Source organism: Microplitis mediator, chromosome 1 (genome assembly GCF_029852145.1).
Source record: "Microplitis mediator isolate UGA2020A chromosome 1, iyMicMedi2.1, whole genome shotgun sequence".
Lineage (NCBI taxonomy): Eukaryota > Metazoa > Arthropoda > Insecta > Hymenoptera > Braconidae > Microplitis > Microplitis mediator.
In genome coordinates, this window is record NC_079969.1 from 1,975,492 (window position 1) to 2,000,597 (window position 25,106).

The window sequence follows — 25,106 nt, forward strand, 5'->3', positions numbered from 1 at the left end:
AAGCTGTGGTGGGAATTTTCCGACCAGAATGAGGTTTATCGCTTCGATGACGTTTTTCATGAGATTAAGATAATCCTCGAAGCAAGCTTGGGTATGCATGCTCCAAGTATTTAGGCGTTCGATGTACATTGAGTGTGATATGTTTTGTTCTGTTAGTGGACCAGACATTTTCTTGATAGGCTCCGAATATATATGGTAGTCTTTGTGTTGGAATGCTAGCCGTATCACGTCCTCATATAGGTCGGATTGGGTAATTTGCTTTTTATTTTCAAATATCAACGCCTTAACTGATGTAGAAGCAGTCATGATTTCATCAAATTTTTGGAGGTAATCTTGGAGGAGGGCTTTCGTATTTTCATTGGTAGGTGAAGAGTGATTGTTTACTTGATCTGGATCAATTAGTTGTCTTATTATCTGTATCTGTCCGAATAATTTTCGAGACATGCGTTTGTAGTCTTCGAACCTTATGTAGTGTCGGCATTCCGATTCTGCAATCGATGTCATACAATCTTGATAGATTCCAAGAATTCCCATGTCTGTAACGGAAGGAATTTGTTGTTCAAGGAAATCCAAGTCCACTATGGTGGTTAGTTTCCATTCATCTGGGGTAAAATGAACATCCTTCACATGCTCGTAATAGAGTCCTGCGCTGGGTTCCATTGGTCTTAGATGGACTGCACTTCCTTTTGCGTTGAACGCAATGGCGATGATGTTTATGAGGATCCATTGTAATGTCGCCATGTTGTTTGCTAAAAGTAGTTATTTTTTTTTTAAATTCTTACTGTATTCTTGAAGTTCGAGACAACTTATACTAATCTTAAAATTAACTTAAAGAAATGTAGACGTGCGGCATGCATGGGATTAGTTTGGAAGTTGTCGTGTATTCTCATTTGGACCCTGGGGTTCTTCAGAGTTAGCTTCTCCAGTAATGTTAGACTGGGTGTTAACCGTTCGAGTTCTAGGGGCAGCATAAATAACTTCCCTAGTGTGATCGGGTGGTACGTAGGGCAAGTACGGATAGATAGGTCGAATATTATTCACTTCTTGACATTCCTTTGTTTGTGATGGCTCTACATCTGTAGGTGCAGAGCTTTTTCCGGTCTTTGGTAGATGTAAAAGAAGGTTGGTTACAGAGTCCCAGAGTGCTCCTATTAGCCACACGCTCCATCCATAAACAGTGTGTAGGGCATAGCCGTGAATTAAAGTGTCCATTGCGAATTTTATCGCTTTAAACGTGAGATAAACTCCAAAGAGCGTTACACTAAATGTTCCTACGGTGTTGAAGAAATTATATACTTTTCCCCAAGCTTTCGCGAGAGACAATCTGATGGCTTCTTCATCTAGTAGATTATTAATTTTGATGCTGTTATCGGCCACGTATTGACCTGTCGCTCCTCTGGCGATAGTGTTTAATACCGCAGTTCGTTCCAACGGGAACATCATGTAGTCTTTAAGTTTCACAATGTCGTTGTCAGAATAAATACCGCCTGTGGCCAATCCTTGGGCTGGGATGTACTTCCAGGAATGATTTGTTGAGGCAGTTAGCTGTTCTGGATTTGGGACTGATGATAATTTCGGGTTCAATTCATACCATGAATCTTCTAGTCGATACATCGGCGCTAATAGAGGATTACAGTCTATTTGCGTTCCAGTTTTGACTAATATGTGGGTTCGTGGCAACATATAGAATGTATCATTACCTCTGAGTACAGGCAGTTCTTGATAGCATTCTTTCGTCTCTCGTCGCCTTACGTCAACAGCTATGCACTTGGCAAACCTTATTACTTCGCCTGACACGTGTGCGATGTATCCAGGCTTCTTCATGAACTGGAATGCAAATTCGTCAGGTGCTAAGGTGGCTAAAATAAGTGCATTTTGTAGGACTTTCTTTTCGAGTTCACATTCTTGCCTGATCATGTCGTGGTAGAGCATCATAACTTGACTTTGTACATGCCGCTCGAGGTAAACAAATTTCGTATTTACGTATGTGAAAAGATCCATCGATTTTGTATCTATATGATTAGCATCATGGAAAAATTCACTGTTGTCGGAATCTAGTATAAAAAGTCTCGGATGCTCGGTCTTGATTAACTTAGTTGCACAGTTGGAAATTTGGCCTTTAGCTGTTAGTGCAAATGTCACACCTCCGGTAGTGACAGAATATACTTCCTCTCTGAATTTTTGGTTGACATGATCTTGTATTTTGTTGGCGTTTCCTTCGTAGAGTATGGAAAACTTGCGTGAATTACATTGATCTGGAGGTAGCAAGTCCCAGAAGGTATTTCCTCCTTCGATATCCATACATTTTCCATGTTGATACTTGCAACGCACTCCAGATCTTAATATCACTTCATTTTGATCCAAATTGACGGGAGTATAGTAATCCTGTAAGGTGAAAGTGGCATATCCAGTTACGGTAACGCCGTCCCATTTACCATAAGCGTCGGAGTATGTTCCTCTATGACACCAACCACCGGCCGTGAACGACCCTGCTAGTGTGACTGGGAACCTGGTCGTCGCATTTTTCTGGATACCTGCATGCGTTGCATCTCGATACATGAAGAGTCCGGTTTCATGGATTGTCTTACAAGTTTCGTGAGTTAACTCGTGAACAAATTCCATATTATTGTTTACTTCTCCGAATAGATGATCAATGTCTCCGCAATGGTAGATGGTACGCTGGATAGTAAGTTTGCATTGAATAATTTTAATACTTGCAAAACTAGTAGATTGCAGCAGCTGAACTCGGGTGTCTTTTATTGTTGGTTTTCCGATGGGTATGTTGCAATCTTTAATATCTAATAGGGATAATGAAGTGACGTTTATCGATGGGGTCCCGCAATCGTAAGCGATGAACCCGTACGCCAGTTGGATCGCTGATGTTAACCAGAGAATAAACTTCGCAAGCTCCATAGTGTACAGTTGAGCTTACTTGGTTACCTGTAGTAATTTATTTAACTAAAACATAATGATTAGTAGAACAAGTAGGGAGTAATAATTATGTTAGTCAGATTGGGTATCAGTATTAGAATTAGTAGAGTTTCTAGTATTACATATTTTTAACTTATCTAAGTGTTTAAGTGATCGTTTGCCCTTTTCATCTTCTATTATAGCTGTATTATTGTCTAATAATTCAACTATAACATACGGGCCTTTATAATGTGAATCGAATTTACCCTTTCGTGGCTCTTTAATAGCGTAAACTTGATCTCCAACATTCAAAGTACTGGGGTTCAAGTGAGCGTCATAGTAACGTTTAGAACGATGTTTGGATTTAATTAGACTAGAGGACGCGAATTGTCTCATGTCATCCATACGGTTGACTAGATCATGTAAATATGAGCCATAAGTTTCGGTTTTATCAGGTGGTGGAAAAGAACTAGGTATACGGGCTCTTTTACCGTATATAAGTTCAAAAGGAGTGAAATTGGTGGATTCGTGTACCGAAGTATTATATGAAAACGTTGCGAAAGGAACAAGCTTGTCCCAGTCGTCATATTTATTTACGTAATGTTTAATAAATTCTGCCAACACGATGTGACTACGCTCTAGGGCTCCATTCGTTTGTGGATGATATCCTGAGGTAGTTACCTGTTTAATTTTAAAGATCTTAGCCAAATGATGAAATATTTTACCAACAAATGATCGACCTTGATCGCTCAATATTACGCGAGGTGAACCAAACTGAATTATTACATGTCGTGCAAGTGCATCTGCAATAGTTTCAGCTTTTATGTTGGGAATTGGTACAGCTATACAATATTTTGTGAGATTGTCTTGTATCGTCAAAATATGCATATTGCCTGATGGTGTTAAGGGCAATGGGCCGACTGTATCGATTGATATTTTATCGAATGGTTCTGCCGGAGTGTCAGTGATTATCATCGGCTCTTTAGTCTTGATTCGGACTAATTTTTGCTCTTGACAACTTCTACAGGTTCGAATGAATTCTGTGACGTCATCTCGCATGTTAGGCCAGTAGAAACGTTCACGGATTCTTCGATATGTTTTGGTAATACCCTTATGACCACCGGTCAAACTTTCGTGATATTCTGCGATGATATCTTGGCGGGCGTCTTCGTCTGGCATTGTTACACTTCCGTGACAAATGGTTAGTGAACATTCGCAGTCGTTGATGCATTCTTTAAAAAGGTCAGTGACGACTGATTGACTTAAACTTTCTAACATATCTCCAGGCTTTGAGATTCGTAGTGTTTTTATATTGTAATGGCTTAATACGTTTTTAACGGTTTTTAGTACATCTTTTAACTCTTGTATAGAAAAAGAATCAAAGTGGTTTTTCTTCAACACGGCACTGAGGATTTTATGCTTACCGTGTGGTGTTATAAGTACTTGATTAATTTTTGGCTTTTTCAATTTTAAATCGTGAGGATCTATTTTGTCTGTCTCTATTAATAGTCGTGATGTAATAGTTGTAAATTCACAGTCGGCGGAGATAAAGTGTAAATAATTATCTCTGAAGTATGTCAGATTTTCATTAGATGTGTGCAGGGTTAATTTATTCTCATTGTCTTTCATTCCAGGATAGAACAACTCACACGGAACAGTATCAGCTACGGATTTTCTTCGTATCGGTGGTAGTTGAACTTCTTCATCCGTACCTGTACTTGAAGGACTTTCATGGATAGGCGGTAAATCAGCCCATCGTCTACTTGCTGCTCCTTGCGGTATTCTCTCCTCAACTTCTGATCCTGATGTTGATCCTTCAGAAGTAACTGCAGGAGTTGATCGTCCTGCAGGATGTCGAAAGGTTATACCAGATGGTCTGCTTAGTTGAGGTTCTGGTATTCTAATGGGAGCTTCCGTTCGAGGGGACTCATATGATGGGTTCTCACCACGTCGATCCCAGTAGTAATTTTCATTTTCTGAAGACGGTCCAGGTGACATTTCAACAACATTTTTAGGCAACGATTTTTGAACAGGTTCAGTTAGTGGGGGAGTTTCTTCATCTTCCCGATTATCTACATATGTTAGTTGATAATCGGTCGCTCGAGTTTTCGTGGACAAAGGTCCTGGTTTGTCAGAACTTTTTGAGGGTGGAACACGATTAGTTGTGAGACTAGGGAAAGCACTACTCCTACCGTGAGCTACTGGTGGTACTGGAGCCGTGGTTTGCGTAGTCTGTGACTGCTTTGGAGGTCGACCAGGCTTACGTTTTTCTGTTTCAGGTATTGGAATTCGAGCGATGGTCTTTGCACGCTGAATTGGAGGTGGCGGTGCTAATGAAGGATTACTCGCTAATCTTCGTAACCTCACTCTCTCACCTATAGTGCTAGCGTTTGCTATTGCTGCGTTTGTGGCAGATGATCGCAATCGCTCCAAATGTTTGGCGATCGAGCTAGATTGTCTTGCAGCTGTGTCAGTTTTGCCCGCAGGTAATATCATGACAACAGGATTTCTTGATAATGCATCTGCATTCAAATTTAATCGACCTGGCTTGTAGTAGAAAACATACTCGTACTCTCTGAGCCTTGTTCTCCATCGGACTAAACGTTGTACAGGTGGCTTGACAGAGTCGATCCATTTTAATGGTTCGTGATCACACACGAGAGTGAATCTCCGACCGTACAGGTATGGTCGAAAATGTAGAATACCGTAAATGACTGCTAAACACTCTTTCTCGGTAGTCGTATAATTTCTTTCTGCCGATTTGAGTAATCTCGATAAATATGCTATCGGTCTGTCTTCGCCAATTTTTCCTTGACTCAGTACGGCGCCAATAGCAAGATCTGAAGCGTCAGTAGTAAGTATGAAAGGTTGAGAAAAATCGGGATATTGTAGAACTGGTGTTGTGCATAATGCTTTACGCAAGTCGTCAAAACTCTCTTGTTGAGCAGAGGTCCAGACGAACGGATTATCCTTCTTTAGTAGTTCTGTTAGTGCTTTTGCACGGCCCGAGAAATTTTCGATAAAACGACGATAGTATCCGGCTAGGCCGAGAAACTGCCTGATATTAGTTACTGTTTTAGGTCTTGGAAACTTCTCGATAGCTTCTGTTTTCTTTGGATCTGGACGTACACCACCATTGCCAATAATATGACCAAGGTAGGCGACCTCAAGATTTAAAAATTCACATTTGTCAGATTGTAGAACTAGATTAGCTTGATCTAATCTATTGAAAAGTCGTCGGACACGTTTGCCGTGCTCTTCGAGTGATGATGCGAAAACAACAACGTCATCTAGATATACGAAGAGTTCAACGTCTTGTAGACCTAGAAGAACTCTGTCCATAAGTCTCTGGAAGGTAGCTGGGGCATTCTTCAGTCCAAATGGCATTCTATTATATTCATAGTGGCCATTAGGTGTACTGAATGCAGTTTTCTGTTGGTCTTTTGGATCCATTTTAATTTGATGGAAACCACTAGCCAAATCGAAGACTGAAAAATACTTAGCTCCTCCAAGTCTGTCAAGTATTTCGACTATGTTTGGAAGAGGGTAAGCATCGCCAATGGTTTTCTCATTTAACTGACGAAAATCGATAACCATACGCCAGCGCTTATTGCCTTTGGAATCTGGTTTCTTTGGAACTATCCAAAGAGGTGAATTATATGGAGAAACAGATTCGGTTATTACACCGTCATTCAGCAATTTATTCACCTGTCGAGCAATCTCTTCTTTATGAACAGGTGGGAAACGATATTGTCTGACAGATATAGGAACTTCGTCTACAGTCGGAATAGAATGTGTCATCATTGTTGTAGCTGGGAGATCGTCTCCAGGGAGATGAAAAAGAAGCGGAAATTCTCTAATGAGTTCATGTACATGCTCTCTTTCCAGAACGTTTAAATGATCAAGTCGGAGACTAGCACATATTCGCTCAAATCTATCTTGATCGGTTTCTGGTACGTCACTTTCTTCGGAGTCGTCAAAGAAATCTTCAGAGCTACCATCACAATCGAAGGGAATAATCTCTTGTGGAGGTATAACTAATTCTATATCATCTTCATAGGCATTAATTGCATGAACGTAGCAAGTGTTATTATGGTTTGTAACCAGAGCATTACCAATAAAAATATTCTCGCGAGTTTCTACACGGGGCAAAAATCCAGTTTTCAAATCTGTTTTGCAAAGATTAATTGGAACTACCGTACGAGTTCGAGCTTTTAATACGATTATTGAGGGTTCGTCTTCTGATTGAAGTGTGGTTACTTGTGATGTGTCAAATGGTTCACCGTTAGTATTTTCAAGCGGAATCGGATGTATAGGCTCGGAATCGGCGACTATAGTATTGTGATGAAAAGATATTTCGACCTTTTCATTTGTTAGAAAGTCAATACCTATTATTCCGTCGGTTGGAATAGGTAGTGGATTCTCGAGAACGTGGAATTTCTCGGGATTTGAGAAGAATGTGATTTCTGTTGTACCCAGAGTATCAAGTCGTTCTGTAGTGATCCCTTTTATAGATACAGAGTCCCAGGTATCGATTACTGTGCGAGGGGCCAGTGCGTCCTTCCTAATTACATTTATATCAGCACCTGTGTCGACTAAGAAACGAGCTTTGCCGTTTCGCAACTCAGGGGCTGTTAGGGTAACGACTGGTCCTCTACCCTGGACTTCGGACCACATTATGAATTTTCGACTGTTAGGAATCTGATTGTTGGTGGACGCGCTTCCGTGGGGTTCGCGCTGTTCGGCGTCGCGTCGTTCCGTCGAACCGCGTTGGAGTTTAAAAGCTCCTTAGGAGGTGCAGGGGAGTTTGGTCTTGAATTGTTTTGTTGGTTTTGTGGATTACCATTATTATTGTAATTCCCGTAATTATTTCTGTTGTAATTATTGTAACCATTGTTGCTATACCTCTGATTATTATTATTATCATAGTTGTTGCGATTATTATAATAATTAGGATTACTGTTAGTAGGGTTATTCTGATTATTATCCGGTGGTGGATAATTGTGGTAGTATGGTGTATTATAAGGTGCTGGAGGTGGATATGCTCCAGGAGGTGGGTATTGGTAAGGCATCGGAGGTATATATGGCATTGGAGGGAAATAACCCGGTGGAGGATAATATGGATAATAATTCCCAGGTGATCGACTTCGCGGACGGTAAGGTGAGTTACTACGCTCAGGATAGTCGCGTTTATCACGTGGTGGTGTTGTATCTCTAACTGGAGATCTACTATATGAATTAGAAGATCTAGTATTGTCTTCGCGAGCGAATCTAAACGGAATTGTGTTTCGGCGTTCTTCGTCCTGAAAGCTTACTGTTCGAGTTCTACGCGGTAGATCAAGATTTGCGGATTCAGATTGCGCGTACGCTAAATAATTAGAGTTACGATGAGAGCTACCTCTCAGGTCTTCTTCGAGCCGTAATGCGATTTTATATGCATCGTCGAGAGTACCAGGATTTTGCACGCTTACTCCGTATATTAAATCGTCTGGTAGTCCGCGTTTGAATGACTCGAGTGCTAGACCGTCTAGCATTTTCTTCATCGCAGTCACCTCGACATCATTATTAAAGCTTTCGTTTAATGCGGTTACTGCATTAGCGCGAATTTTTTTAATTCGGGTATAATAGCTTAGAATTGACTCGTTTTGTTTAAGTCGTATAGCTTGAATATCCGCGCAGTATTGTGGATACGTTTTCTTGGTGGCAAAATATTCCTTAAGCGCGTCTCTAAGAGTATTCATTGTATTAATTGTTTTATCCGCGATCGCGTCTCTAGCTGTATCCTTAAGTTTGGACTTAACTCCGTTAAAATAGGTATTTTCGAGGTTTTCTGGTACAATTGTGAGACCATTTTCTACGTCTTGTAAAAACGCTTGTAAGGGCATGTTTTTACCGTCAAAAGTCGGGACTTGCATTAACGCTTGATGTAGCGTCATACTTTCCCCGAGGGACGTGATCATTTGATCTGTTATATTTGCATGCCGGGTGATATTATTGAGTTGTTGGTCGACTTCATTATTATTAACTAGTCGGCCCAACCTGTTATTGTTAATTCGTGGTGGCGGAATATTTTGGGCACCTGGTAGAGGATCTTGGTTATCGTCTACTCCGTCATGACCATCCATTTCGATTAATTATATGAGAGGAGGTTATAAGAGTAAAAGAAATAGGAAAAGTGAGAATCCTGGTAATTATTAAGAAGCTAGCAAGGAAAAGGGATATTTACGCGAGTAAAAGGTTACGCTGATCAAAACAAAAATTTATTTATTAATTAATTGTTACCAAATTTAAATAGCCTTGTATTTAATTTATAATTGTTTATTGTAAAGTAATTAATGTTGGAAGTATTTTAATTATTCAGATATAGGTGTTGTGTCTGTTTGTGTTTGTTTATCCCTAGTTGTAGGATTGTTGTTGATACTACTGTTGGGTGAATTATCTTCTTCCTGAAGTTTTACAGTTTGTGTTAAATTTTTCCTTTTTACAGGATATGGTCCCACTGCTCCCTTATCTAATATTGCTATTAATTTTCGTATTTGATATTTTCTTCCAGCGCGTTTTCTGGTTCTCATTAGATAAAGTTTAGTTGTGTGTCAAAAATAAAAATTAAATAAGTTTATTTTATGGAACTACAATTATTTTCCTCTTCCGGATGTAGGTGATTTATTTCCTGATTTTGTGAATTATTTGCTGGATTTTGTAAGGATAGTGGTATTGTCACGGGAGTGTATGGTAACTCTCCCCTATGGTATATTGCAACTAATTTTCGCAACTGATATTTTCTACCAGCGCGTTTTCCCCGTTTCATTCGGTAGTTCTAAGTTGTGCGCACAAGGTACTTTTCACAATTGCTCCATAGATCAATTAAAAAGTAAGAATACTAAAATAACTGATCTGACGAAATATTACAAATTTTTATGTCTTCTTGAAAATGAGTGAGTTAGTGGAAAATGAATGAACCGCCTGGAGTGCAGCAAGAAGTCTGCGCAATCCCAATTGATTCGATGAAAGATTGAATAGAATTCGACAAGAAGTCTGCGCAATTCTAAGCAACCGTAATTAATGAGATGAATAATGAGTGGGTAATGAATGATTCAAGGTTTAACAAAAATACTTGCAATTTCGGGTGCAAAAGTTTACCAGTTGTTTGTACGCAAAACTCAGCAGTATTATAAAATGAAAGAATAGACTTATCCTTAGAAAACCACAAATTATTTTCACTGAAATTGACTCTAAGTTCAATAATTGAATTTATCTGTAATAAATTGAGTTTTCGTCTAATATTTGCATACGTGGGTCAAGAGGCGACAATTTGTAATTGAATTTCAAAAATCTTTTAGGTATATCGACTGGTATAAGTTTGTAGTTAATAAAATTTTTTGATCTGTTAGCGAGTAAATATTTTTTTATAAAAGGGCACGATGGTGCGTCTTCTGCGATTGCAATTAATCTTTCTATGTGAAATTTTATTTTTGTTTGTTTAGTGCGTTTTAGTGTCGATAAGTTAGGCATAAACGTGTAATATTAATGATTTGTGTAGCTAATAAAATTGTAGGCAACAATAAATTGCAAGAGTATTTGAATTATTATGAAGTATTAAAAAAAAATGAATAAAGTATTAAGATTGGGAGTTCGGAACTTTTCAAGAAGTTTTATTTTTAAATGTAATAAAAGTTAGAAAAGATTTTCAAAAATAAAATTGTCAATAGTTTTAAGAAAAGAATAATTAACCTTTTGATTACACAGAAAAATTTTACAAGAAAGATTTTCAGAAATAATTTTGAATTTTTATTCCAGGATTTTATTTTAATAAGATTAAAATGAAGATTAATATAGAAAAAGGATGTCAGGTAGGGGTTAAAGGTTACTGGGTATAATTCTTGGAAAGGATTTCGGAATGATGTTGACGTGTTTCGAATTTTCCACGATAAATAATTATTTTCTTTTTTTTCTTTTTCAGCGAAATTATTTTAAAATTGAAATGATTATAATAATAATTGCAAGGAAATTAAATGAGAGTTATTTTTACTTTAAGAAAAATATCAAAAGAAAAATTTCGCTTTTAAATACAGATATTTTAAATTGCAAAAGAAAATTTGTCAAGAAATTTTATAGAGAAATTTCTTTTGAACAATGAAAAGAAAAATATTTTGGATTTTAAATTTCAAATTTTCAATGTGTAGATTTTTAAATTCGAGAATTTATCGAATTTATAAAATTTTGAGAATTAAATATGTACTTAATAATTACAAGTTGAAATTTAACTCGGAAATTTCAACAAGGCAGGACGTTGGATTTTTTTTAGATTTATAAGAATCGAATAAAATTTAAGAATTTTAATAAAAGAACAATTCACCAGCGTATCCCACCGCTGTCACCAAATTTTTCGACTGTCACGATCGGAGTGAGTGAAGGCGACGGGCGAAAGGGTTATTTTATTAATTTATCATTTAATATCGGAATACCGAATTATCTCGTTCTATAACTCAACCAAGGAGTTCGATTGAACCGTCACGTGGCTAGTGTGAGAACGTATGAGTGATTGGGCACCGATTATTAAATTATAAGTTATAAAATGAAATTATTTTTATTCTGTCATCCAACCAAGGAATTCGGCTCACGTGGCTGATATAAGAATGTTTTTAATTTCTTATTATTTTATAGCTTATTTGTCTATTCGTACCGAGCGGATGTACTATAGACTGTCCCGTTTAATGACCTGCGTGGCGTTAGGGTAGGTCCGGGATTTCCGAGCGAGAGGGATGTTGGGTCGGTGAATATGGGCCCTCGAGAAGACCGTGTTCTTTCTCCGTCTTACTTAAGTTTACTATGACTCAAATTACAAGCACTTGAATGCCGGAGAAAAAGGATAGTAAATGAAAAGACGAATGTATATAAAAAAACATGTGTAGTATATTGACAGGTTAAATTTTACATAAAAATATAATTTTAGACTTACCCAGAAGGGTTGATATACCTGCACACACACTCACTCCAAATTCACCAGTTTGAATTTGTGCACACAGGAAATTACAATGTTTATGATGGTTTTATTGAGATTCACAGGTTGAATCTATTCAAATGAACGCACTGCACGCTGAACCGAAAGGCCGGCTTTGCCTTCGAGTGAATTTGCTATGATTTTTAGGTTTTTATTAGCTGATTTAACTATTCCCGAACAAGAACTCCGATTTGGACGTCACGTGAAGGGGTTTAATTAATTTAAACGCGAACTCAAATGATTTTATTTTAGGTATCCAACCTAGGAGTCCAGATGCCTAGGCGAAGGACCTCACGAGGAAAGGTTTTAAAGATAAAATTTAAGTCGCGTAATTTAGAATTTTTAGTAAAAGAATCGAATTGCGATTATCGATCTAGGAGTCCGGTTGTGGAGCGTCACGAGAGCGAATTTTGAAGTCGACTCAGTGAGTCTTACTCGCGGATGGATCCGACAAAGGTTTTGATTAAAAAGTAAAGACTTTTGATGTTAAATTTCAATATTCAAGTCCGTTTATCGATCTAGGAGTCCGGTTGCCTGGGCTGTGGACCGTCACGAGAACGAATTTTGGAATCTTGCTCGCGGATAGATCCGACAAGGGTTTTAGTTGCGGCGGTAATGACTGACTTTGATTATTTTTCATGGGTTTATATAGCAAGGGTTTAATAGAAAAGTGGGGCTGAATGATGTCACATCTCTAAGACAAAAGTGGGTTAAAAAAAAAAGGGAGAAAAATAAAATAGAGAAGTTTTGATTTTTGACAGCTGGGAGTAAAATATGAGGTTCAAGGGGTCACGGAATTTTGATAGCGACCGGATGCAGATAGAAAAATAACTCCGTGGTGGACCGTGGGATACCTTAAAAACAATGTCTCTTTGACAAATATATGATGACATTTATTACCAATAATTTAGATGCCCTCAAAGAAAAATAATTTTAGAAACAAAAATCAAGAGGGAAAAATTTCTTTTGGTAAAAAGGGAAAGAGAGGTTTCGCGGGGTGTCGTGAGACTTGGTCTCCATATCAAATATATGATGACTTTTACGATCAATATATTATGTACTCTAGAAAAATATAATTATTTTAAAAACAAAATAGAGAGGAAAAATTTTTGGTGATAGAAAAAAGTACCGAAAAGATCCATGGGGTACCGTGGGACTTGTTGGTCATAGTCATAAAAATTTAAATCGAACTAGATCAAGGAATTATCTTGATGAATTTATGTGACATTTACGATGACATTTACGGTGATCTAAGGGACTCGCGGCAGACATCTGGAAAACATTGGGTCGGCGGACTCATAGCAAAGGGCCGGCCATAGCGATGCAGCTGTGCATAGAGAAACACATAGTTTCTTATTTTGTTACTCTTAGTCTTTTTATCTTTCTTACTCTTTTAACTTGACCATTCGTTTTCACATACCCTTGCAATGGGAATTCATAGCAAACCCAAAATGAGCTAGATGAACACATATGTATACAAAACAGTATACAAGTGAATACATGTATCTGTTCGTACATAATAATATATTATTATGTTGGGTGTGCTTTGAATTACCCAGGCTGATTTAATTAAATAAATAAGAAAAGAAAATTCTTAAATCTAAGTATGGTGGAGTGGTGATTCAGGTGTACCGATTGTTACATCAACAGATCAAAAAATATTTTTTGGTTACATGTGCGATAGCGAATGACCAAAAAATATCGAAGCAACTCAACGAGCCATCTTGTGACAAAATTTATCATCATTTTAATCATCCCTGATTAAACAACTGAATTCGACCGAATTAAAAATTTTAATTCTGTTATATTCTGTCGAATTCTGCAAAACATAATTCAACTGAATTGAAAATTTGAATTTCAATTAAACAGAATAAAACCGATTTCAAAATTTTAAATTCGTTTTAATTCAGTTTAATTTGGATTCAGAACCAGAAAGTGGAGAATTATTTTCGAATTAATCAGAATTAAACCGAATAGAATTATTTTAATTCGTTTTAATTTTGACAAATTCTGGTTTTCCTGCCGAATTAGACAGAATTCATTTTTAAGTTGAGTACCGAATTAACCGAATTTATCTGAATTAAATAGAATTAAAAATTTAATTCTGTTTAATTCGATCGAATTCAGTTTTTTAATCAGGAATCACACTTACTGACTTCTCTCTCATTTTTAACAAATCGCGTGCCAAATGCCAAAAGGGCGTATTACAGCAGTTAGATAGGGTTCCATGCCAAAAGGGCGTATAAAAAAATTTTTTTTTGTTATTCTTTTTAGAATCGCTCGAAACGTAAAGATCTGCAAAAAAAATGTTTGACGTACTGACGCCAAAGGGGGGTATCTAAAGATATACGCCCTTTTGGCTTTGGAATTTTTTTTTTATTTTTAGGCTTAGAACATGTTAACAAAACGATTGGCACCAAAAACAAAAAAATTATACGCCCTTTTGGTTCTTCAAAGCCAAAAGGGCGTATAACTTTTATACGCCCTTTTGGCATTTGGCACGCGAAATTCTCAAAACAATCTTACCAAATAAATAAATAAATCAGAGTTATAACCTGCCATTTATAGAGACTAGATGTAGTAAATTTTGAATATCTGTGAAAAAATTAATGTATTTATCTAGTACAATCGAGTCTAAGACGCTCGCATGTTGGTACCCTAGCGTTCGGCTCGGGCACCAATCTTCACTCCTCGCGTCTTACAAACGATCACATGATAGATAACCTACAAATTTGATTATAATCATAATTATTACAGTTCCTTAAATAATATTTAAATGCTAAAAAATTATGTAAGTAGTCACTTGAATGAATATTATTAAATAGAGAATAAAGCCGATAGCCAAATATTTGATTTCACACTCACGAATTGTATAAGTCTACAGTTGATAAAATATCTAACTAAAATAAATGGACCTTAAATTTTGTGAATGAAAGACAATCCAAGTGGTCGAATTTATTAAGCTGGTCACACGCGACTGCACTTATTAATAACACACATTGTTCGTAAGCTAATGGATGTTTATTTGTTATTGTCTTGGACGGCGATAACGTCCGATAATATACTCAATACCAAAAACAATAACTGCCAAACAGTGGAAAAATGCCATAAATACATATAAATACGTTAAATCTACAGCGTCAATTGTTTGATAATCAACGATTTTCTTAAGTCTTTCCTTAGCTTTTATCTTCTTCAGTGAATTCTTCAGGGGAACTTTACTTAGTCGATCAAAGATCCCGGATTCTTGAAAGTTTAATCCTTTATGGTAAAATCGATCCGCCAGAACCCAATCGTGAGTCGTCTGATAAAAACCTGATGCTTTGAGCATGAAACGTTCTGATATATGCAAATTTTTTTTGACAGCATCGTTAATTAATGATTCATCTGGAAATATACATGCAACCGTATTATTTGTGCTGACTAGTTTCAAACAATCCCCGAGTGAGTCATGTGAATCTTGTGAATGCAAATATTTCTCGGCCTCAACAGTATTCCATAATTGCTCTTCTATAATATAATCCTCAACTATCGATGGACAATATACGTGATACTTATGATCGTATAAGTCTTTAAGGGACTCAATGTTATAAGTCGGCGGGCGAGTTAATACGGCAAATATTTGTCCCTCAATCAATGGACTAAATAAAAAAACGAAAAAAAATCCCGTGAAGAAGGTGATTTTCATGGCTAGACGGTCAAGGGGTGCATCGATCCCCATACTCATCAGCAACTTCAGGACATCCAGAACAGCCAATCCGATCTGATACTCATTGTGCAATACAATCAAGAGGGTAATTAGAAGAAGAAGAAAAATTATCGCTATGGCTCCATTGATATCGATTACATTTGCAATTTGATAAGACGTTGATAAAAAATTTGCCTTTTGTGTTACTATAATAAAATATATTTCGCGCTTCAGTGGCACTGTGCCTACACTACGAGGGTCCATATTATATTTGTATGAGGTAGCGATATCGCTATATTCAAACTTTATTGACCAAAATAATTTGTGAATATTATTACCAAAGTAAGTTACTTGTGAAGTCATGTTTAAAGAATTAAATATGACATGGAGTAGCGTATCAGTATTATCATAAGTTGCGGCGATATTAACGGGATAGCCATCAAGAAATTCAGTTTTATCGAAGAAGAGAGTCTCACATATTTTATGATCTGCAAAAGAAAATGAAACGTTCGTGTTTTATTAATTATGGGGGCAATGATGTTAATAATTATAGTAATAAGGAAGGGGATTTACCGTTTGAAAAAGATTGATTGAAAAGAAACACTGGTCGATTTTCGAAGTCAAAATAATACATGTAAGTGTTGACCCAAGGATCGGGTGCTCGTCTTGTGAATGGATTATAAGTATAAAGGCTTGTTTCATTACTGGTTCCGGAGCATGCTATGATACTTGATAACACTTGAAACCGCCACAGTCTTTCGAGAATTTCCCATGAATTCACGCAAGGTTTGTCGGTTTCGAAGATCACAAAAACTTTGGATTTTCGATTCCATAACGGTGAACGATTCAATTTTACTAAGAGTTTGAACATCTCTTCAGCACTCGACACTGATAAAATATACATCGGATAAGTTGGATTGTACAGCTGAATGTCTTTGGCGATGAAATTTTCGTTGATGATAACGACAGGCGCCCTTATTGTAACGGACAAATTTTTTTGAAATGTCTCTACCAAATTTTCAGTTATTGCGATTGGATTTGATGTATTTGCGAAACAAAGTTCAAAAAGTTGAGCCTGTTGGAAAACAAACGAAGAAAAAAACTTCAATAGTTGTAATAGAATAAATAATGACAATGTATAGATCAATAAAAATTTAATTACCATATCTGTGTGTGTGATTGGAGGGTTATTTAGTAGTAAGTTGCCGTTTTTCATTTCATAGCATGAAACACTTGCAAACACTGCACTCAAAATAACATTTCTTATCAACATCATTGTTATTATTTTTATTAAATTTTTACAATAATTAAACTATTAAATTGTTTCAAAATTGAATTTAAAATAATTAAATCGATCTAATTTTAAAATAATATCCAAATAAATGAATTAGCCAATATTTGTAAGACTGCTGTCTGATTACTTTTTTTGCGCAATTAAAAAATAATTATTGTATTTAATAGTGACGACTACGTTTGACGGTTTTTCTCGATTTAATAATTTCTTCTCGCCCGGAAGGAGTATATATATTGCTGAAATTTCGACATGCGCGGAACCGATATTTGCATGGTCTCCTATATTCGCAAAGATATTGGTCGAGAAGAAGGGACTGGAGAACAAAGCTATTGGCTACTATAAGCTTACGTGGTCAAATGAAAAGCGTGCGCATAAATTTCGATCAATTCCGGTGGCCATTTTGGCTTTGGTTTGACACGTCGCCATTTCTTCTTGCATAGAATTGTAGACTAGAATAGTATTGATTTATGAAAAATACAGTTCTGGAAAAACTTATATTTATAATAGTAATAAATACTGCGATTTTATAAATAAAAAAATTTCTATAATAGAACTATTTATTTTTCTTTGTAAGTTTGTATAAAATGCCGGTCACTCTTCCTGGTTAAAAATACTGATTGGAAAAAATTGAGATGCGGCCACTCCATGCAAACTGTATATCTATATATACAAACAAAAAAATTGAAATTATTCAAAAGAATTCGAATTTCATCATTTTTAAACCTTTTTACTCAGTATTTTTAACCAGGGCTAAGCTACTTGTTTGTTGGGCCTAAATTCAATAAGTTTGCTTATTGTTAAATATCTTTCTATTAATTGTTTTTCAACTAATTGGACCATTAGGAACAAAAACTAGCAACAGCAAAATACTCTTCCTCGCTATTTGGGCTGGTGCCGCAACTTTAAAGGTCGATTTCCGTATAGAAAAAAGACCAAATTCACTATTACTATTCGATTACTATGGAACCTGCGTTAAATATTAGATAGATTTTATGTTTTATAATTCACATAATGCAATAGTTAAAAAGTAAACTCAAATTGAAATGTGCGACGATCAATAGTATTACATGTATTTGCTTTTAGTTCGACGGATTGCCAGTTCTTCTTGCTTCTGACTATGGCCTTAGAGCTAATAATTACTTCTAACAGTATTGATCAATACAGAAACTAATACTGCGTTTTATAACTCGTAAATTATGATAAATATTTTTTCAAAGTTTATAAATTGAAGTCGATTCGTTGACAAAAAAACTATCGCCGACACAATAATGACGTAATCTTCTTCTTTGTAACCTAAGATTATTTCGAAGCTAGATTTACTTCTGTTCACTTCGCAGTAACGAACTTTACAACCATCAATTGAATATCAAATTAATGATATAATCTCTGTCGAATAAATTTGATGCAATAATTAGCCTTGAGATAACAATGAATAGAAACCACTCGAAACTGATATTTTAAGATATAATTCTTATTAAATATTTTTATAAAATTAAAATAATTTTCTGTTCAAATAGTAGCGTTTGCCGTAGCACAAAAAAATTTGAAAAGAATTTTTGCCCAATTTTTTTTTTTCCAAGCTCGAGTTTCTGAGCTCAAAATTTGGGTGATTATATATTTTTACTATATACTTACTTTTTGAAAGCTGACAGTGAAAAAAAAAAATTATATTTTTGATCCATTCTCATAAATATAATTGCAAAAAATATTGTGATCAATAGTGTAACATGTTTGTGCTTTTAGTTTAACGCATCTCCATTTCTTCTTTCACGTGACTGAAACCTAGACCCTCCATTATAACTTTCAAAGTAATCGATCAGCAGAAAAAACAAACTTGACATAGTAACAATAACTGAAAAAAATAATATTTATGACATAGGATTAAAAAAATAATTAAAAAATGCGTTTTCACATTTTTTTTGGTTTTTATTCACTGATCACAATTCTTCGTATTTTTTAATTGATTTTACAAAAATTATGTAAGTGGTTACTTTGATAAATATTATTATGGAATAAACAACCGATAGTCAAAAGTTTGATTTCACACTCACAAATTGTGTAAGCTAATAATTGATGAAATATTTGACTGAAGTAAATTGACGTCAAAATTTGTGAACGATAGACAATCCAAGTGATCAAATTCATTAAGCCGAGCACGCGCGACTGCACTTTTATTAATAACACACATTTTTTTAAGTTAACGGATGTTTATTTTTTATTGTCTTGGACGGCGATAACGTCCGATAATATACTCAATACCAAAAACAATAACTGCCAAACACTGGAAGAATGCCATAAATACATATAAATTCGTTAAATCTACTGCGTCAATTATTCGATAATCAACGATTCTACTATGTCTATTTTTAGCTTTCAGTTTCTTCCGTGATTTTATTCGGCGTGTTGGGGAAACTTTCATTCCTGACTCTTGTAGGTTCAACGATTCATGGTAAAAGCGATCCATCAGAGCCCAAAATAGATGCGTATGATAAAAACCTGGTGTTTTCAGCACGACTCGTTGTGCTATATGCAAATTATGTTTAACAGCGTAGTCAATTAGTTGCCAATCTTGAGCCATACATGCAGCTCTATTATTTTCGATAACTTTTTTCACGCAATCGCCTATGGGGTTCAATTCGTGAATGGGGTGTAAGTATTTCATATCCTCGTCAGTTTTCCATAACTGCTCTCCTAAAATATATTTACGGAGGCCCGACATATAATATACGTGATACTTATGATCGTACAAGTCTTTAAGAGACTCCATGTTATAAGTCGGCGGGCGAGTTAATACGGCAAATAATTGACCCTCAAGCAATGGACTAAATAAAAAAACAAACAAAAATCCCATGAAGAAGGTGATTTTCATGGCGAGACGGTCAAGGGGTGCATCGATTCCCATACTCATCAGCAGCTTCAGGACATCCAGAACAGCCAATCCGATCTGATACTTATTGTGCAATACAATCAAGAGGGTAATTAGAAGAAGAAGAAATATTATCGCTATGGCTCCATTAATATCGAATACATTTGCAATTTCATAAGATGCTGATTGAAAATTTGCCTTTTGTGTAACAAAGATAAAAGATGATTCTTGCATAAATGGCACCGTGTGTAAAATACCAGGATATGAAATGCCCACGGTAAATTGTGTCAAATCATAATTTCGATTGAATAGTAGTTTTAGTACCTTTGTGAAATTATGGAAATCAAGGAGTATTGTTTGTCGAGTCATGTTTAAAGAATCAAGCATGGTATCTAAATTTGTAGATTTTCTGAAGTTTGGTGAGCCGATTTTAACGGGATAGCCATCAAGAACTTTAGTTTTATCGAAAAAGACAGTCTCGCATATTTTATAATCTGGAAAAATAAAGAATATTTTCGTCGTTTATTAGCTAAGATAGTAATAATGATAATAATTATGATGATAAGAAAGAGTATTTACCGTTTGAAAAAGATTGATTGTAAAGGGTCAATGGTAGATTACGTCGGTCGAGCCAACTTCTATTAGTTTCGACCCAAGGATCGGGTGCTCGATTTGTGAATGGATTATAAGTATACAGACTGGTTTCATTACCGGTTGGAGAGCACACTACGATACATGATAACAGTTGAGCCAACCACAGTTCGTTGAAAATTTTCCATGATCGCTCGCAATGTTTTTCGGATTCGAAGATCACAAAAAATAGGGATTTCAGACTCCATAACGGTGAAAAAACCAATTTTGACAAGAGTTCGTGCATCTCCTGAGCACTCGACACCGATAAAATATACATCGGGTAAGTTGGGTAGTACAGCTGAATCTTTTTGGCGATGAAATTTTCGTTGATGATAATGACAGGCGCCTTCATTGTAATGGGCAAATTTTTGTGAAATGTCTCTACCAAATTTTCAGTTATTGCGATCGGATTGGATGTATTTGCAAAACAAAGTTCAAAAAGTTGAGCCTGTTGAAAAAAAAAACAAACGAAAAAAAACATCAATCGTAGCAATAGGATAAATAATTACAGTATATAAATCAATAATAATTTAGTTACCATATCTGTGTGTGCGATAGGAGGGATTTTTGTTGATGAATTGGAGTTTTTTAATTCGTAGCACGAAACACTTACGAACAATGTGATCAAAACGATATTCTTTGTCAACATCATTGTTATTATTTTCATTAAATTTTTACAATTAAATTATTAAATTGACTTGAAATCGAATTTAAAATAATTAAATCGTTTTAATTTTATAATAATGTCTAAATAAATGAATTAGCGAATATTTGTAAGACTGCTGTCTGATCACTTTTTTTGCACAAGTAAAAAATAATTATTTTATTTAATAGTGACAACTATGTTTGACAATTTTTTTCGAATTAATGATTTCTTCCCGTCGAGGAGGGTTATATATACTGACGAAATTTAGACATGCGCGGCAACGAGATTTGCATACTCTCCCATTTTCGCGAACATATTATTCAAGAGGAAGGGACAGGCGAACACAGCTATTGGCTACAATAAGCTTACGTGGTGAAAAATGAAGAGCGTGCGCATATTGTTCGATCAATTCTGGTGGCCATTTTGGCGGTAGTTTGCCACGTCGCCGTTTCTTCTTGCGTATGATTGTAGACTGAAAGTTTCATAATTACTTGGAATAGTATTGATTTATGAAAATTACAATTCTGGAAAAATGTATTTGTAATTATAATAGTTGAAAATGATGTGATTTAATAAAAAAATGGCCATAATTGACCTATTTATATTTCTTTGTAAGTTTGTATAAAATGTTGCTCCCTTCAAGCCATTTGTTAGTTGGGTATGAATTTAATTATTTTGTTTATTCTTAAATAGATTTTTATTAATTTTTTTTTTAACTAATTGGACCATCAGGAACAATAATTAGCAATAGCAATAATATACCCTTTCACGCTATTTGGGCTGGTCCCGCAATCTTGGAGGTCCATTTCCGCAGTAAAATGACCGAATTTACAATTGTCATTTGATTATTAAGTATGCAGCGTTAAATATTAATTGAATTTAATATTTTAAAATTCACTAAACGCAATAGTTGAAAAGTAAACTCAAATTGAAATGTGTGACGATCAATAGTATTACATGTATTTGCTTTTAGTTCTACGGATTGCCAGTTCTTCTTGCTTCTGACTATGGCCTTCGAGCTAAATAATTACTTCTAACAGTATTGATCTATACAGAAACTGATACTGCGTTTCATAACTCGTAACAAATAATAAATATTTTTTCAAAGTTTTTAAATCTATTGGATTCAACTCGTTGACAATAGAGTTATCGCTGACACAATAATGGCTATCTTCTTCTTCATAACCTAAGAATATTTCGAAGCTAGATTTACTTCTGTCCACTTCGCAGTAACGAACTTTACAACCATCAATTGAATATCAAATTATTGATATAATCCCTGTCGAATTAATTTGATGCAATAATTAGCCTTGAGATAACAATGAATAGAAACCCCTCAAAATATAAATTTTAAGATGTAATTTTTATAAAATAATTTTCGGTTTAAATAGTAGCGTTTGCCGTTGCCCAAAAAAATTTGAAAAACATTTATGCCCGATTTTTGTTTTTTTTTTTAAAAGCTTTTAAAAAGCGTTGAACGACCGCTTAATCTTGAGTTTTGGATTGAAAAAATTGCGGTGATTATATATTTTTACTATATACTTACTTTTTGCAAGCTGGCAGTGAAAAAAAAATAAATTCATTTTCGATCCGGACTCATAAATATAATTGCAAAAAATAATGTGATCAATAGTGTTACATGTTTGAGCTTTTAGTTTAACGCATCTCCATTTCTTCTTTCACGTGACTGAGACCTAGATCCTCCATTATAAGGTTCAAAATAATCGATCAGCAGAAAAACAAACCTCTCATAGTCACAACAACTGAAAAAAATTAATAACAATAATATTTATGACACAGGATTGAAGGAATACATGAAAAATGTACATTTACATTGTTTTTGGTTTTTATTAATTAGTCACAATTTTTCTAATTTTAGATTGATTTTACGAAAATTATGTGAGTGGTTACTTTGATCCCATCGAAATCCCATAGAAAATATAGACCCAGCACTCGGTGTTGTGAGAAAAAAAAAAAAATTTTTTTTTAACTAATCGGACCATTAGAAACAAGCACCAGCAACAGCAAAATACTACTCCGCGCTATTTGGGCTGACGCTGCGACTTTGAAGGTCGATTTCCGTATAGAAAAATGACCAAATTCACCAATACCATTCGATTACTATGGAACCTGCGTTAAATATTAGATAAAGTTTATATTTTAAAATTTATTCAACGCAATAGTAAAAAAGTAAACTCAAATTGAAATGTGTGACGATCAATAGTATTACATGTATTTGCTTTTAGTTATACGGATCGCCAGTTCTTCTTGCTTCTGACTACGGCCGTCGAGCCAATAATTACTTCTAACAGTATTGATTTATACAGAAACTAATACTGCGTTTTATAACTCGTTAATAATTATAAATATTTTTTCAAAGCTTATAAATCTATTGAAGTCAATTCATTTACTAAAGAATTATCGTCGACACAACAATGAATATCTTCTTCTTCATAACCTAAGAGTAATTCGAGGCTAAATTTACTTCTGTTCACTCTGCAGTAACGAACTTCACAACCATCAATTGAACATCAAATTATTGATATAATCTCTGCAGAATAAATTTGATGCAATAATAAGCTTTGAGATGACAATGAATAGAAACCACTCGAAACTGATATTTTAAGGGGGTATTCTGGTCTAGAAAAAAAAAAAAAACGATTTTTTTTTTTTCATGTTTTCATAGTTTAACTATTTAAGAATATGTCTACGAGAGGATTTTTCAAAATTCAAATTATTTTCGGAGAAATAAGTATTTTGCTGAGCTGGCATCCAAACCAGTTGGGCTGCAACTAATCGAACAAAAGACATAATGGATTCTCCGACTACCTGAATCTATATTTCTTAGTAAGCCCTTTTGTTCCTATATATATATATATATATAACGAGGAAGGTCCGATGTATGCAGCAGGAATGGCAGATTGAATAAATGTAAGTTAAAAATATAATTTTATGACTTAACCTGCAAAAATTTTACTTGAAACTTTAAACGCGTTTTTCTCAGAACTGTCTTTTTGAATCTGATACCCATGATTTCACAGGTTCTACCGAACCGATTTACTTGAAATTTTAAGAGAGTCTTCTTTAGGGACTTGTCTATAGTCAGAACTACGGCCATCCCCAAATTTTCATTTTTACTATTTTTAAAAAATCGAAGAATGTCCAAAAAAGTGGTACAAAAATTTTTTTTTTCATTAGGCAGTCGCCATTTTGTCAAAAAATTTTTTTCCAACTTTTCCGTAGTTCCGGCCATTGCGACATTATTACAGATTAATAATCTTCCTTATTTTTTGGTTTCAGATTGCTAGGAGAGTTAAGATCGTGGGTATGGTCAAGCACCAAATTTTTGAGACTTCCCACTTTATCAGCTGATAATTAACTGAATTTTGAATTTTTTTTACTTTTTAATTTTTTTTTGTATGCTTCTCATGTGAATAAATAATATATAAAAAAATTTATAGTTAAAATATTGCTTGCTTTTTTTTTACAGCACTTCAAAAATTACCTAAAATTCATGCCTCTAGACCAGAATACCCCCTTAAGATATAATTCTTATTAAATATTTTTATAAAATTAAAATAATTTTCTGTTCAAATAGTAGCGTTTGCCGTAGCACAAAAAAATTTGAAAAGAATTTTTTCCCGATTTTTTTTTTTTCCAAGCTTGATTTTCTGAGCTCAAAATTTGGGTGATTATATATTTTTACTATATACTTACTTTTTTAAAGCTGACAGTGAAAAAAAAATTATATTTTCGATCCATTCTCATAAATATAATTGCAAAAAATAATGTGATCAATAGTGTAACATGTTTGTGCTTTTAGTTTAACGCATTTCCATTTCTTCTTTCACGTGACTGAGACCTAGACCCTCCATTATAACTTTCAAGGTAATCGATCAGCAGAAAAAACAAACCTGACATAGTAACAATAACTGAAAAAAATAATATTTATGACATAGGATTGAAAAAATAATTAAAAAATGCGTATTCAAATTATTTTGGTTTTTATTCACTGATCACAATTTTTCGTATTTTTTAATTGATTTTACAAAAATTATGTAAGCGGTT

General features: G+C 34.9%; 1 protein-coding gene across 1 annotated transcript; it reads right to left on the reverse strand.

Moving 5' to 3' along the window:
• Window positions 1-18,884: 18,884 nt before the first annotated feature.
• Window positions 18,885-21,227, reverse strand: LOC130670052 (uncharacterized). The gene is made up of 3 exons (XM_057473226.1): window positions 20,931-21,227; window positions 20,339-20,840; window positions 18,885-20,253 (listed from the first exon to the last, which is right to left on the reverse strand). Exons 1-3 carry the CDS (start codon window positions 21,057-21,059, stop codon window positions 19,109-19,111), a joined length of 1,776 nt encoding a protein of 591 aa, XP_057329209.1. The 5' UTR covers window positions 21,060-21,227; the 3' UTR covers window positions 18,885-19,108.
• Window positions 21,228-25,106: the final 3,879 nt, after the last annotated feature.

What these genes read in the sequence shown, in the direction of transcription:
- LOC130670052 (XM_057473226.1), bottom strand. Translation starts at nt 21,059, where the DNA reads ATGAAAATAATAACAATGATGTTGACAAAGAATATCGTTTTGATCACA. An exon ending in CTATCGCACACACAGATATG is followed by an intron (nt 20,841 to 20,930) that starts GTAACTAAATTA and finishes TTTTTTCAACAG; the next exon opens with GCTCAACTTTTTGAACTTTG. An exon ending in CAATCAATCTTTTTCAAACG is followed by an intron (nt 20,254 to 20,338) that starts GTAAATACTCTT and finishes TTATTTTTCCAG; the next exon opens with ATTATAAAATATGCGAGACT.